Source organism: Nicotiana sylvestris, chromosome 3 (genome assembly GCF_000393655.2).
Source record: "Nicotiana sylvestris chromosome 3, ASM39365v2, whole genome shotgun sequence".
NCBI lineage: Eukaryota > Viridiplantae > Streptophyta > Magnoliopsida > Solanales > Solanaceae > Nicotiana > Nicotiana sylvestris.
Window position 1 is genome coordinate 209,565,403 of NC_091059.1, and position 16,450 is coordinate 209,581,852.

Genomic DNA, 16,450 nt, shown 5'->3' on the forward strand with positions numbered 1-16,450 from the left:
TCAGCTCCCACATCCCTCACAAACGCTAAATATGAAAGGCAACCCTTCCCAACCATACGATGGGCCTTCAAGAAAGATATCACTCTACTAGGAACATAATCAGTCACACCACGCCACTCAATCTGCGGTACACCCGGCATAGCCAAAGTGACTGCCTTAGCATGACAGTCTAGAATAGTATGACACGGAGATAGCCAATCCATGCCCAAAATAACATCAAAGTCCACCATGCTCAATAGCAATAGATCAACTCAGGTCTCCAGACCCCCAATAGTCACAACACATGACCGGTACACACGGTCCACAACAACAGTATCGCCCATTGGGGTAGACATATAAACAGGTAAAGAAAGAAACTCCCAGGGCGTACCCAAATAATGAGCAAAATATGAGGACACATAAGAATAGGTGGAATCGGGATCAAATAATACAGAGGCATCTTTGTGGTAGACTGAAACAATACCTGTAATGATAGCATCTGAAGTAATAACATATGTCCTGCCTGGAATAGCATAGAAACGAGCCTGGCCACCGCCTGATTGACCTTACCCTCTGGGGCGACCCCTGGCTGCCTGACCTCCACCCCTAGCTGACTGGGCTGGTGGTGAAGTAACTGGAGCAGAAGTTGAGGGCTAACCCCTCTGCTGAAACTGACCATCACGAAGTCGAGGGCACTGCCTCCTCATATATCCAAACTCTCCACACTCATAACAACTACCCGGTGCTAGAGATGGGGACAGAAGGGAACCCCTCACACCGGAGTGACTAGTAGATGCACTCGGCGCAGAAGAACCCTGAGCTGATAGGGCATGAGATGAACTCTGAGCTGGGAGGGCGCTGAATGAAGGCTGGCCCTGCTGGGACCCCTGATGACCACGACCTGAAGATGCCCCACGATACTCTGGACGGGCCAACTGAGCAGTCCTGAAAGAATGACCTCTACCATGCTAGGACTGGCCCCTCGATAGAGCTCCACTATAACTGCCCGATCCTCAAGGCCTCTTGGCCTCCCTCTCCTCTCGCTCCCTACGGTGAACAATCTTAATCTCACGAGCGATATCAACCGCCTCCTCAAACGTAGAACCCAATACTCTTTCTCTAGTCATCAGAATACAGAGATGGTAGTTAAAGCCATCCACAAATCTCCTGATCCTCTCACGATCTGTCAGAATCATCCAAATGGCATGACGAGCCAACTCAAAAAACCTCATCTCATACTGGGTCATGGTCATACCCCCCTGCATCAACCACTCAAATTGCCTACGCATCTCCTCTTTACGAGACTGCAGTACATACTTCTCTAAGAAGAGAGCGGAGAACTACTGCCAAGAAAGGGGTTCTGCACCGATAGGCCTACGCCTCTCAAAATCCTCCCACCAAGTAAAGGCAGCCCCCGAGAACTGAAAGGTAGTAAATGCTACACCACTAGACTAAAGGATCCCTGCTGTACGGAGCATCCACTGACACTTGTCAAGAAAACCCTGGGCATCCTTGCCCTCAGCACCACTGAATGACGGAGGCTGGAGTCTACCAAACCTCTCAAGACGACACTGCTTATCATCTGGCATAACTTGTACCATGAACTCCTGAACTGGTGCAACCGACTGAGTTGGAGGTGCCCGCAGCGTCTGTAGTCCCTGCACTACCTGCCCAGGTGTGCAAGCAGCGGGGGTCTGATTGCCTGCCCCGGCCTATGAAATAGCTGCTATGGTAGTGGCTAAACTGCCTGAGCCAGGCTAGTGCAAACTGATAAGATCTATGCCAAGGCCTCCTGAAGACCCAGAATCACGATGGGCACAGCTGGTGCCCGAACTGGTGCTGCTGGAGCCTGATCTGGAGCCGGGGCAGTCGGGGGATCAACAGGTGCTACCCTCGCTGCTCTGCCTCTGCCACGTCCACGACCACGTCCCCGGCCTCTAGTGGCCTCAGTGGATGGCACTGGTGGTCCTCTACCTCGTCCAGCAGATCGCGTCTTCACCATCTGTGAGAATGGAATAACAAAAGTTTAGTTCTCGGATCAACAAAGTCGCACGACTAGAATTTCAAGAATATGAATTTTTTCCTAAAGGTTCTGCAGCCTCTCGAGGATAAATACAAACGTCTCCGTACTGATCCGCGAGACTCTACTAAACCGGCTCATGACTTGCAAGACCTATGTAACCTAGGCTCTGATACTAACTTGCCACGACCCCAACCCCGGTAGTGATGGCGCCCAACACACTGCTAGGCAAGCCTGACCAATTAACAACCTCAACCCGTTTCTTATATAGTTTATTATTAGCTAACATAGTTAAATTACCAAAACACCATATTAAAAGTCTGAAACCAGAGTTAAATAGGCAGAATTTCAAATGATAATACTACTACATAGCCCATATAGATCTGGTGTTACAAGTCTGAGCCTCTAATACCAGTTTATCACTCTAATACATATCAATCTAGGGAATGCGGATAAAACAAAAGGATAGATAGGAGAGATCAGGGCTGCGGACGCCATGCAGCTACCTCGATACTCCCAGATATGCGCTGCTCAACTAAAAATCCTCACTCAGCTTCAGATGCACCTGGATCTGCACGCAAGGTGCAGGGAGTAATGTGAGTACCCCGACCCAGTGAGTAATAAGCATAAATAATGACTGAGAATAAGAAATCACGGAGAAGCATAGAGTAATCTATAATGCGGCATTTTAAACAAGTAATATGAAAGCAATAAACCAATGGAAACGAAATATGGAAATGCTACAACAAATAAGCAGTTAAGTGACACACATATAAATAAAATCAACACATAGAACAGTACCCTATAGTACCCGCTGCGGCGTGCAGCCCGATCCATACATTTATCATCGACGACGCTCACTGGGGGTGTGCAGACTTTGGGAGGGGCCCCTTACGGACCAAGCACAATATCAAGCCATCTCGTGGCATCAAATCTAGGCCCTCGGTCTCATATCAATATCAGTATAACTCTGTTGCGGCGCGCAACCCGATCCCATAGTATCCTCAAATCTGGCCCTTGGCCGTACTTAGTCTAGAAATCATATAAGCCCCTCGGGCATTAGTAAAATAGTAGTTGTCAACCCAAAACATCATTTAATATATCATTTTAGTTTCAACACCGAGTAAAAAGTGGCTGAGTTGTATAACAGTGGAAAACGGTACGACTGAGTTCAACTAGTAAATCAAAACAGTGAGGAAATAGTGATAAAACTCCCTGGAAGGTTCAAATAAGTTTCAACCAAAATACGCAGTAAAAGCATCACTCGGGACAGACCAAATCACAATCCCTAGTAGTAAACGACCCTACGCTCATCATCAAGTGCGTGTCCCACCTCAATATAGCACTACGATGTGCAAATCCGGGGATTCAAACCCTCAGGACATCATTTACATTTATTACTCACCTCAAACCGGCTAAATTTCTATCTCGCGACGCCTTTGCCCTCAAATCAGCCTCCACGTGCATCGAATATATCCAAAATCAGAACGAATACATCACACTATGCTAAGGGAACAAATCCCAAGCAAAAACATTTGAAAAATATCAAAAATCCCGAAATTAGCCAAACACAAGCCCCGAGCCCACGTCTCGGAATCAGGTAAAATTTACATTTTCAGAATCCTCATACCCTCACGAGTCTAACCATACCAAAATTATCCAATTCCAATACCATTTGGTCCTTCAAATCATCATTTTATATTTTTGAAAGGTTTCACAATTTTCTTTTCAAATTCCATCCCAAATCATGAATTAAATGATGAATTCAATGATAGATTCATGTACTCTATCCAAATCTGGGTTATAATCACTTACCCCGATGAATTTCTTGAAAAAACTTCGAAAAATCACCAAAATCCGAGCTCTCTAGGTCAAAATATTAAATAAAACCCAAACCTCGTATTTATAGAGTACCCCTCAGATCTTAGCCTCCGCGGTCCGCACGGAACCACCGCGGTCCGTGCAAAAGCACCGCGGTCCGCACAAAACCATTGCGGCCGCACTTCATTTTGTGCGGTCCGCACAGCACATACCGCAGCCACACTTCCTTTTGTGCGGTCCGCGCGGGTGAGTTCCGAGGCCTGCAACCCTTCTGGACCTGCTACAGTTATGATTTTGGCCTAAAACATCCCGGAACCTCCCCGGAACTCCTGGAATTCTAAACCAATTGCACCAACACATCCCATGACATCGTTCAAACTTGTTCAAAACCTCGGGACGCTCACAACAACATCAATCACCAATTTAACATAGGATTCAAGCCTAAGAACTCCAAAAACTCTTAAATTATGCTTTCGATCAAAAAGTCTATCAAATCTCGTCCGAATGACCTAATATTTTACACACACATCCCAAATGACACAACGAAGCTACTGTCACTCTCCGAATTCCATTCCGACCCTTATATCAAAATCTCGCCTATCAACCGGAACCGCCAAAATATCAACTTCGCCAATTTAAGCCTAAATCTTCTCTACAACTCCAAAACTCATTCTGATCGCGCTCCTAAGTCACAAATCACCTCCCGAAGCTAACTGAACCATCGAAACTCACTTTCGAGCCTTCTAACACATAAGTCAACATCCGATTGACTTTTCCAACTTAAGCCTTCTTAAAAGAGACTAAGTATCTCATTTCTTACCAAATCCATTCCGAATGCAACCTACTAAACTCGATCATATAAAACATGGATAACGAAGCATAATAAAGTAGAAATGGGGGAAACAGAGTGGTAACTCATGAGACAACTGGCCGGGTCGTCACACTTTTCTAGAGGAAGAGGTAATTGTAACTTTGGTCGTAGATGGTAAGGAATGAATGCTGACATAATTTTTTTGACACAGCTGACAATACAAGATTTTGTCAAGTTGCATTCAAAATTTTGGTATGGGGAAGAAAATATATCAGATTTCATTAAAGATTTCTTGCTATGTATTAATTAAATTTATATAGGTTTCTCCTCCATGTACCTCTGCTTCATTCAGCTTTTCGCTAGTTGGCCTTTCTTGTAGGGAAAAAGAGTTATAGTATTCTGATTTTACGATATGTTTGGTTGGACAATTCAAGTTATTGGATGACCATTTTGTTTTGCGTGTATTTGGTTTTGTTATTACCTGCAGAAAGCAGATGCAATTCAATTTTTTGGATGGAAGTTCATTTATGATACACAGAATTCAGATTTTATTTATGTCCAAGCAGAAGGAAATCATGTGGGCAGTATAAAATTAAGATGTTTGATTCTACCACCAGTCTCATTTTCTTGCATATATAGGTTGAATTAGGCCGATAAGATCTAAACTGATACCAATCCGCCCGATATCTTATCGGGTGGCTAACAGATTAATAAATTTAAAAGCCGATAATCGATCAACCAAACCGTTAAGAGTAAATAATCGTCCAATCCACCCGATAAGCAGCCCTACCCACAAGTCATAAATTAGTAAAAGCAAGTACGAAAAGTCTTATTTAGGGAACGAGATTCTAGAAAGCAAAACGATCGATCGGGTCATTGCAAAAATAGAAGGAGAAAATAGATGAGTAGAATCAGGAGAAGAGTAAGGAAAGACACTTTGATGGAACATAACATCCCTAAAATGAAATATACTAGAATTGGATAATGACAGTAGTTTATAACTCTTCTTGCTTGAACTGTAACCAAGAAATACAGATAGAATGGATCTTGACTTTAATTTATCCCTATATGGTTTTGGGACTACAACAAATCAAAGACAGCCAAATGTCCTAAAATGGTTGACAGAAGGAGCAGTACCATAGAATAAGTCAAAAAGAGTCTTATTATTTAGCAAAAGTGATGAAAATCTATTTATTAAGTAAGTAGCAATCATGATACATTCACCCCAATAATTAACTAGCAATTTGGAGTGAAAAAAGAAGTGCCCTAGCAGTTTCAGGAAGGTGTTTGTGTTTCCTTTCCGCAACACCATTTTGTTATGGTGTATGTGGACAGGAAGTTTGGTGTAGGATTCCATGGGCAGAGAAGAAAGACTGAGCTACTGAGCTAGAACCTAGTTCAAAGGCATTATCAGACCTCAATACTTTAACTAGAGCATCAAATTGAGTTTTGACCATTAGCACAAAGGACAGTAATAAGGTAAAAGCACTACCCTTTGAAGATAGTAAAAGAGTCCAGGTAGCCCTAGAGAAATCATCTACAATAGTCATAAAATATTTGAACTCATTGTATGTTTGTATGTGATAAAGGCCCCAAAGGTCTATGTGTATTAGTTGGAAGTGCGAAGTGGAGTATATTTTGCTTTCAGGAAATGGAAGTCTTTATTCCCTATCCATGAGGCAAATATGACACAAAAATGTTTGTTTCTTTGGCAGTTTATTAGACAAGAAAGGAATAGACTTCATTTTATTAAAGGGCATGTGTCCAAGTCTCAGATGCCAAGAATGGGTCTAAAGACAACACATGAGATTGAATAACAGAGAGACATCATCATTTACACATACAGAAGAAGCAATGTTGGAAGTAGAACTAATGCTCTTTCAAATTATGCAAAGTAGATGCAGTAATGGTATTTACAAATGAAGTATGAAAAGTATACTCATATGCAACAAGATTTATAGGATTGAGAATGTAGAGCCCATTCTGAAGACTACAAAGAGTCACTGGCTTCTTCAGAGAAGGGCCATGCAAAACACAAGCAATAGAGGAGAAATAAGCCAAACAATTTAGTTGTAAAACTAACTGAGCAAGGGAAATGAGATTATACTGGAAGGAGGGCATTAAAAGCACATGAGTTAGAGAAATTTTAGAGGATAGGGTAAAAGTACCTGTACAAGTCACCTTTACCTTATAACCATTTGGTAAAGTGACAAGATAAGGTAATAATAGAGGTTTAATATAAGTTAAAAAGTAAAAGTGTGGGTTCATGTGATGGGTTAAGCCTGAATCTATGATCCAAGGACTATCCTCTACCCTAGCAAAATTATAAGCAAGTAAACCACATGATTTGAAGCCAGGATTACTTATCAGACCTACAAAGATGGCAGAACAAGCAAAAATCTCTTGTGATGTCCCAAAGGATCGAGAATGCGGAAGACTCAACAGTTGATCAAACTGTTCCTTGGTGATACTGGAGTTCTTACCATCATACTGGATTACTTTGTTATCACCACCAGAACTTTCAGTGTGCCCAATGGACTGAGAATCCAACACTTGAGCAAATGTTGAAGTCCTTTAGAACTTAGTCTGAAAACCAAGAGGATAACTATAAAGCTTGTAGCATTTGTCAATCTGATGACCATGCTTCTTGCAATATCGACAAATAATATTGCTCTTCTTGGAAGAGTCAAAACCAGCTATTTGTGAATCAAAAGTAACTCTTTGAGAGTAGGGCTTCTCAACACCAACATAAAAGGCAATAGAATCAGAATTGAGAGATGGCATACTAGCTTGAACTCCAGACTGGCTCTCCTCATTAATGAGCATCGAGTATACACCATCCTCATCAGGTAGAGGCTTTATCATAAGTATATTTCTCCTAATGATGGAGTATCCCTCGTTTAAACCCATCAAAAATTGATGAACCTTCTGCTCTTTATCTAATCTTTGGTAAGTCTCTTTGCATCCTCAAACACAATCAAGATATGATACAAAAAAGGAAATCTCATTCTAAAGCTTTTTAATTCTGTTAAAATAGGATGACATACTTGAAGATCCTTGAGTAATTGAGGAAATTTCCTTACGAATTTGAAAAATCGTAATTCCACTAGCTTGACCAAATCTACGCTCAATCTCCTTCCAAAGTTTTTCAGCACTTTCAATGTACATTATTGTTTCCCTAATTTCCCTGTCTAAACTATCTAGAATCCAAGCTATAACCATATCATTACACCTGACCAAGGCTCAAACAAAGGAGAGCTAGAACTAGGTCATGCAATTGTGCCATTAATCAGCCCCAATTTATTCTTATAGGATAGACCTAATAACATTACTTGACGCCACCTTCCATAGCCAGTGCCATCAAAAGTCCTGGTGACTAAAATTTTACCAGGTGAATTAGAAGGAAGCAGATATAAAGGAGACGAAGGTGTTACAGTGGAATTATTAGTCACACCAGAATTATTAGAGATGTCTTCGACATTAGAACCCATTGCAAGAGAAAGTGTAACATAATTTGATAGAAATCAAAATTAGGGTTTCAGAATATAGGGAAAAGTACCAAACTTGCCTCAAATATCTGAAAAACAAAAGCTTTGACAGAAAACAAACCAAATAATAGCCGCACATATTCACTAAAGACTCATACATAGTAGAGCAAGTCACCGAAAAAGTAAATCTCTGCCGCAATCGGAGACACGAACTACTTCGACAAAATTGCAAACCAAAATTCCTTGATGCATATAAGATATTCAACGCCGATAAAATCATCTTTTGGCTCTGATACCATGTTTATAGGTGAAATTAGAGAGAATCTATATCAATGAGAATTGAATCAAACCCTAAAACAGAACTGTCTAGAGAGAGATATTTTGGGAGAAATGTAAAATATTTGTCACGATCCTAAACCCAGACCCGGTCGTGATGGTGCCTATCGTGAAATAAGGTCAGACGACACAACACTCAATTCATTTAAACAGATAACATGATTCAATTTAAGTCATTAACATGATTAAATCCCAAAAGAAACAATGAAATAGTATAATTTGCGGAAACAAACATAACCCGACATCGAGGTGCCACCAGTCATGAGCATCTAACATAAGTTTAAGAGTATGGAAAATACTAAATAGTCTACTACAATTCAGTACAAAAGAAGATAAAGATAGGAAGGAGAAGCACTAGGCTGCGAACGCCGAGAAACTACCTAGTGATCTCTGCACGGTCTGCTGGAAGCAATCAACCCTCGCTAGCCGGGTCCGAAGCTCCTGAATCTGCACACAGGGTGTAGGGAGTAATGTGAGTACTCCAACTCAGTGAGTACTAAAAATAAATGAAGGCTGAGCGATAAGAAAACACGTAAAATTACACCAGAATGCTACAAAGAGACAGTGAAAACCCTTTGCAAAGCAACAAAATAGTGAAATCTTATAAAACACCTTAGTTCAGTGTAAACTTATTTAAAACATCTTTTAACAGTTAAACAAGTAAATAAAAAGCACTGGGAAAAGATAAACACATAAAATCAGCCCCTCGAGAACAATATCAACAGAATCAGCCCCTCGGGTAATAACATGAAACAACATCAGCCTCTCGGGCTATATTATATATCACACTGGGTACCCGCGCTCACTGGGGGTGTATAGACTCGGGGAGGGTCCCCTTACGACCCAAGCGCAATATCAAGTCATCTCGTGGCATAATAAATAGGCTCTCAACCTCATCTTAAGCCACCTTATGGTGTACAACTCATGCCCTCGGCCTCATAATTATGAATCAGCTCAATACCGTTGTGACACGCAACTCGATCCCATAATAACCTCACAACACAGGCACTCGGCTCAAAATATCATTTAAGATGTCAAAACAGTATAAACATGGCTAAGTTGTGAAATCAGTAGAATATTGCATGACTGAGTACAAGTATAAAGTCAAAAGAGTGAGAAATAGTAGTAAAAATCCCCTAAGGGTCCAAAACATTTGGCATGAAACCCAAATATGGCATTCAACTCAAAACATGATGGTAGCAAACAGTTTTCAATCAAATACGCAGTAAAACAGTCATTCGGGGCGGACTAAGTCATAATCCCCAATAGTGCACGACTCCACGCTCGTCATCTAACGTGTGTGTCACCTCAATATAGCACAATGATGTGAAATCCGGGGTTTCATACCCTCAGGACAATATTTACAATCATTACTCACCTCTATCCTGTCCAAACTCTAGCCCGCAATGCCCTTGCCTCTCGAATCGGTCTCCAGATGCTCCAAATCTAACCAAAATCAGTGCAAAACCATCAAAATATGCTAAGGAAACAAAGCACACTCGAAAGAAATCAAATTACAACACAAATCCCGAAATTGGCCAAACCCAACCTTTGGGCCCATGTCTCGGAATCCAATAAAAATTACATCAATAGACTCCTTATCACTCCCCAAGTTCATTCATATTAAAATCATCAAAATCCAACCACAAACGACCCCTCAAATCCCAAATTCTAGGTCTCTAATTACAAGCCATAGTTCTTCAATATTTATGCTTAATTTCCATAAATTCCATGATTAATTAGGTAGAAATCACGTTAGGATTGAGTATTAAGTCCATAAATCTTACCTCCAAGTGTTCCCCCTTGATTCCCTCTTCAATCCCCTTCAAAAAGCTTCAAAATTGCCCAAAAATGGAGGAACTTAGACCTAAAATTGCGGAAATGGGTCTTTTAAACATTCTGCTCAGCACTTAAAATTCTTCATCGCGAACGCGGTCAAAGCCTTGCGTTTGCGAAGCACAACCTGGCATTGACCACTTACTTATTTTTCGTGAATGCGACCCCTTATACGCGAACGCGAAGACTCAGCTACACAACCCATCGCAAACGCGACTTCCTTTTCGCAAACACGTTGCTTCCTGACTCCAACCCTTCGCGAACGTGGGACCTCCATCACGAACACGAAGGCCAAATCTCCAGCCTCTCATCCTAACCCTTCGCGAACGCGAGGGCCCACCCGCGAATGCGAAGGCCAACAGTGTGCAGCACTCACATCAGATTTTCTGCAATTTTTTTCAACCTTAAACGATCAGTTTAACCATCCGAAACTCACCCGAGGCCCTCGGGACCTCAACCAAACTTGCCAACATATCCCATAACATCATTCAAACTTGTTCCAACCTTCGGAACGCTCAAAACAACATCAAAACACCATATTTGCATCGAATTCAAGTCTAAGAATTCCAAAATCTTCCAAATTTTGCTTTCGTTCAAGTCTATGAAACCACGTCCGAATGACCTGAAAATTTGCACACACATCCCAAATGACACCACGGACCTACTACAACTCCCAGAAATCCATTCTGACTCTTATATCAAAATCTCACCTACCAACCGGAAAACGCCAAAATTCTAATTTCGCCAATTCAAGCCTAAATCTACTCCGCACCTCCAAAACACATTCCGATAACGCTCCTAAGTCCCAAATCACATCCCGAAATTATCTGAAACATCAGAACTCACATCCGAGCCCTTTTTCACATAAGTCAATATCCGATTGACTTTTCCAACTTAAGCTTCCTCAAAAGAGACTAAGTGTCTCAAACCTTACCAAAACCTTTCTGAACCCGAGCCAACCAACCCGATAACATAAGATATAGCTGAACAAGGCAATAAGAAGCAAAAATGGGGGAAATGGAGAGGTAACTCATGAAACGACTGGCTGGGTCGTTACATCCCCCCTCCTAAACAAAAGTTTGTCCTCGAACGGGTCAAGAAACACACCTGAAACCTCAAATAGGTAAGGATATGTGCTCCGCATCTCCCGCTTGGTATCCCAGGTAACCTCCTCCACGGGCCGACCTCTCCACTGCATTTTTACTGAAGCTATATTCTTTGATCTCAACATTCGAACCTGACGCTCCAAAATAGTTGTTGGCTCCACATCATAGGTCAAATCACCATCTAACTGAACCGTGCTAAAATCTAGAATATGAGACGGATCCCCAAAATACTTCTAGAGCATAGAAACATGAAATACCATATGCACTCTCGACAAGCTGGGTGGCAAAGCAAGCTCATATGCCACCTCCCCAATCCTTTGAAGCACCTCAAAAGGCCCAATGAACCGGGGACTCAATTTACCCCTCTTCCTAAATCTCATAACACCCTTCATGGGTGAAACCTTCAATAGAACATTTTCACCAACCATGTAGGACACATCTCGAACCTTCCTGTCAGCATAACTCTTTTGCCTCGACTGTGCTGTACGAAGCCTCTCTTGAATCACTGTCACCTTGTCTAAAGCATCCTGCACCAAGTCTGTACCCAATAGCCTAGCCTCACCCAGCTCAAACCAACCGACCGGAGATCTACACCGTCTCCCATACAAAGCCTCATATGGAGCCATCTGAATACTCGACTGGTAACTATTGTTATAAGCAAACTCTGCGAGCGGTAGAAACTGATCCCATGACCCTCCAAAATCAATGACACAAGCACGCAACATGTCCTTCAATATCTGAAGAGTGCACTCGGACTGTCCATCCGTCTGGGGGTGAAGAGTTATGCTCAACTCAACTTGAGTACCCAATTCTCGCTACAGAGACCTCAAAAACTGCAAAGTAAACTGAGGGCCCCTATCTGAAATGATGGAATCTGGGACACCATGCAAACGAAAAATCTCCCAGATATAGATCTTTTCCAACCGCACTGAAGAATAGGTAGTACACACAGGAATGAAGTACGCGGACTTGGCCAGCCAATCCACAATCACCCAAATAGCATCAAACTTCTTCAAAGTCTGTGGGAGTCCAACTACAAAGTCCATGGTGATCCGCTCCCACTTTCACTCTGGAATATCCATCTGCTGAAGCAAGCCACCTGGTCCCTGATGCTCATATTTCACCCGCTGATAATTGAGACACCGAGCTACAAATCCCACAATATCCTTCTTCATTCTCCTCCACCAATAATATTGTCTCAGATCCTGATACATCTTCGCAACACACGGATGAATGGAATACCGCGAGCTATGGGCCTCCTCCAGAATCAACTCCCAAAGCCCATCTACATTGGGCACACATATCTGGCCCTACATCCTCAACACCCCATCATCACCAATAGTCACATCCCTGGCATCATCATTCTAGAATCTGTCCTTAAGGACAAGAAAATGAGGGTCATCATACTAGCGCTCTCTGATACGATCATATAAGGAAGACCGAGAAATCAGACAAGCCAATACCTGACTGAGATCTGAAATATCCAACCTCACGAACCGATTGGCCAAGGCCTGAACATCAACTGTAAGAGGTCTCTCCCTAACTAGAATACATGCCAAACTCCCCATAATCACCACCTTCCTACTCAAGGCATCGGCTACCACATTGGCCTTCCCCGGATGGTATAAAATGGTAATATCATAATCCTTTAGCAACTCCAACCATCTTTGCTGCCTCAAATTGAGATCCTTCTACTTGAACAAGTGCTGGAGGCTACGATGATCAGTAAACACCTCACAAGACACACCATACAAGTAATGCCTACAAATCTTCAATGCGTGAACAATGGTAGCCAACTCCAAATCATGAATATGGTAGTTATTCTCATGGGACTTCAACTGACGAGACACATAAGCAATAACTCTACCCTCCTGCATTAATACACACCCAATACCAACTCTCGAAGCATCACAATACACGGTATATGAACCTGAAGCTGATGGCAAAACTAACACCGGAGTTGTGGTCAAGGCAGTCTTGAGCTTCTGAAAGCTCTCCTCACACTCATCCGAACACATGAAAGGAGCACCCTTTTGAGTCAACTTGGTAAAGGGCGATGCGATAGATGAGAATCCCTGAGCAAATCGGCGGTAATAACCCGCCAAACCAAGAAAGCTGTGAATCTCTGTGGCTGAGGACGGTTTGGGCTAACTCTGAACCGCCTCTATCTTCTTTGGATCAACCTAAATACCCTTGCTGGACACCACGTGCCCCAAGAAAGCCACTGAACTGAGCCAAAACTCACACTTGGAGAACTTTGCATAAAGCTTCTCCTCCCTCAATCTCTGCAACACAACTCTCAAATGCTCCGCGTGCTCCTCCTAACTACGCGAATACACCAGAATATCATCAATGAAAACTATGACAAACGAGTCGAGATAAGGCTGAAACACGTTGTTCATCAAATGCATGAACGATGTTGGGGCATTGGTCAGCCCAAAAGATATCACCAAGAACTCATAATGACCATATCAAGTCCTGAAAGCCGTCTTAAGAATATCCGATCCATGATCTTCAACTGGTGATAATCTGAACGGAGATCAATCTTGGAGAACACTCTTGCTCCCTAAAGAACAAATAATCGATACGAGGCAAAGGATACTTGTTCTTGATTGTTACCTTGTTCAACTGCCTTTAATCAATGCACATCCTCATCGTGCCATCCTTCTTCTTCACAAATAGAACCGGCGCACCCCAAGGCGACATACTAGGCCGAATAAACCCCTTATCAAGGAGCTCTTAAAGCTGCTCCTTCAACTTTTTCAACTTTGTTGGTGCCATACGATACGGTGGAGTAGAAACGGGCTGAGTGCCCGGCACCAGATCAATACCAAAATCAATATCCCTATTCGGTGGCATGCCAGGCAGGTCTGCAGGAAACACATCAGGAAACTCCCTCACAACAGGAACAGAATCAATACTAGGAGTCTCTACACCGACATCCTTCAGAAAGGCTAGATATGAAAGACAACCCTTCCCAACCATATGCTAGGCCTTCAAGAATGAAATTACCCTACTAGGAACATAATCAGTTGAACCTCTCCACTCAATCCGTGGCATACCCGGCATAGCCAATGTCATTGTCTTAGCATGACATTCCAAAATAGCGCGATACGAAGATAGCCAATCCATGCCCAATATAACATCAAAGTCTACCATACATAACAACAAAAGATCCACTCGGGTCTCCAAACCCCTAATAGTCACCACACATGACCGATACACATGGTCTACAACAACAGTATCGCCCACCGGAGTAGATACACGAACAGATTAAATAAGAGACTCATGGGGCGTATCCAAAAAACGAGCAAAGTATGATGACACATAAGAATAAATGGAACCGGGATCAAATAATACATAGGCATCTCTATGGCAGACTGAGACAATAGCTGTGATCACGACGTCTGAAGCAATAGCATAGGGTCTAGCTAGGAGTGCATAGAAACGGGTCTAACCGCCACCTGATCGACCTCCCCCTCTAGGGCGACCCCTAGCTGACTGACCTCCACCCCTAGCTGGGTGGGTGGGTGGTGGTGAAGTAACTAGCGCTGAAGCCGATGACTGACTCCTCTACTGAGATGAACCCCTAAGATGACGAGGACACTGCCTCCACATATGACCCATCTCTTTACACTCATAGCAACTCCCGGGTGCTGGAGACGGGGACTGAAGGGAACCCCTAGCATCGAAATGACTAGCAGATGCACCTGGCATATAAGAGCCCTGAAATGATGGAGCACGGGATGAACTCTAAGCTGGAAGGGCACTGAGTGACTAGCCCTACTGAGAACTGTGAGAACCATGACCCGATGACTCCCCACGATACCCTGGGCGAGCTGGTTGAGCATGCCTGAATGGATGGCCTCTGCCGTGCTAAAACTGACCCCTCGAAGAAGCATCACCATAACTACCAGACCCCTGAGGCCTTTTGGCCTCCCTCTCATCTCGCTCCTGGCAACGAACTGACTCAATCTCACGAGCAATGTCTATAACCTCTTCAAAGTAGCACCAGACACCCTCTCCTTGGTCATGAGAATGCGAAGCTGATATGTGAGGCCATCAATGAACCTCCTAATCCTCTCTCTCTCCATAGGAACCAACAAAACAACATGATGAGCTAACTCTGTAAACCTCATCTCATACTGCGTCACAGTCAAATCTCCCTGATGCAACCACTCGAACTGCCTGTGCAGCTCCTCTCTGCGAGATTGTGGCACATACTTCTCCAAAAAGAGAACGGAGAACTGCTGCCAAGTAAGGGGTGCTGCACCAATAGGCCTACGCCTCTCATAAGCCTCCCACCAAGTGAAGGCAAAGCCAGAAAACTGAAAAGTAGTAAAAACGACCCTGCTGGTCTCTAGAATACCCGATGTAAGAAGAATCCTCTAACACTTGTCCAAGAAACCCTGGGCATCCTCGCCCTCTACACCACTGAAAGTCGGAGGCTGAACTTTACCAAACCTCTCCAACCTGCGCTGCTTGTCCTCTAGCATGGCAGGAGCTACATAGTCCTGAGCAGCTGCAACCGGCTGGGCTGGATGTGCCCCCGGTGTCTGAAGTCCCTACACGACCTGCTCAGGTGTGACCCCGGCCTGAGTAGTAGTTTCGGTTGTAGTAACTGAGACCGCCTGAGCTAGGCCAGTGCATACTGATAGAATCTGAGCCAGGGCCTCCTAAAGACCCGGAATAACAATGGGCACAACTGGTGCCTGAGCTAGTGCTGCTGGAGCATCCATAACTAAGACATGATCCTGAATTGGGGCGGGTGGTGGATCTGCAGTTGCTGCCCTAGTTGCTGTGTGGGCTACACTTCTGCTCCTACTGCGACCTCGACCGCGTCCTCGGCCTCTAGTGGCCACATCTGGTGGTACTGGTGGTCGTCCATCCTGATCAGTAGCATGTGTCCTCACCATCTGTGAGAGAATAAAATAACAGAAGTTTAGTACTCGGATCAACACGCACGACAAGAATTTCAAGAATATGAAGTTTTTCCTAAAGGTTCTGCAGCCTCTTGAGGATAAATACAGACGTCTCAGTACCGATCCGCGAG

The 16,450-nt window shown here is 43.4% G+C and overlaps 1 protein-coding gene across 1 annotated transcript; it reads right to left on the reverse strand.

Moving 5' to 3' along the window:
- Positions 1-1,756: 1,756 nt before the first annotated feature.
- Positions 1,757-8,122, reverse strand: LOC138888621 (uncharacterized). The gene is made up of 7 exons (XM_070170516.1): positions 7,974-8,122; positions 7,679-7,863; positions 7,226-7,597; positions 6,819-7,183; positions 6,549-6,737; positions 4,969-5,112; positions 1,757-1,981 (listed from the first exon to the last, which is right to left on the reverse strand). Exons 1-7 carry the CDS (start codon positions 8,120-8,122, stop codon positions 1,757-1,759), a joined length of 1,629 nt encoding a protein of 542 aa, XP_070026617.1.
- Positions 8,123-16,450: the final 8,328 nt, after the last annotated feature.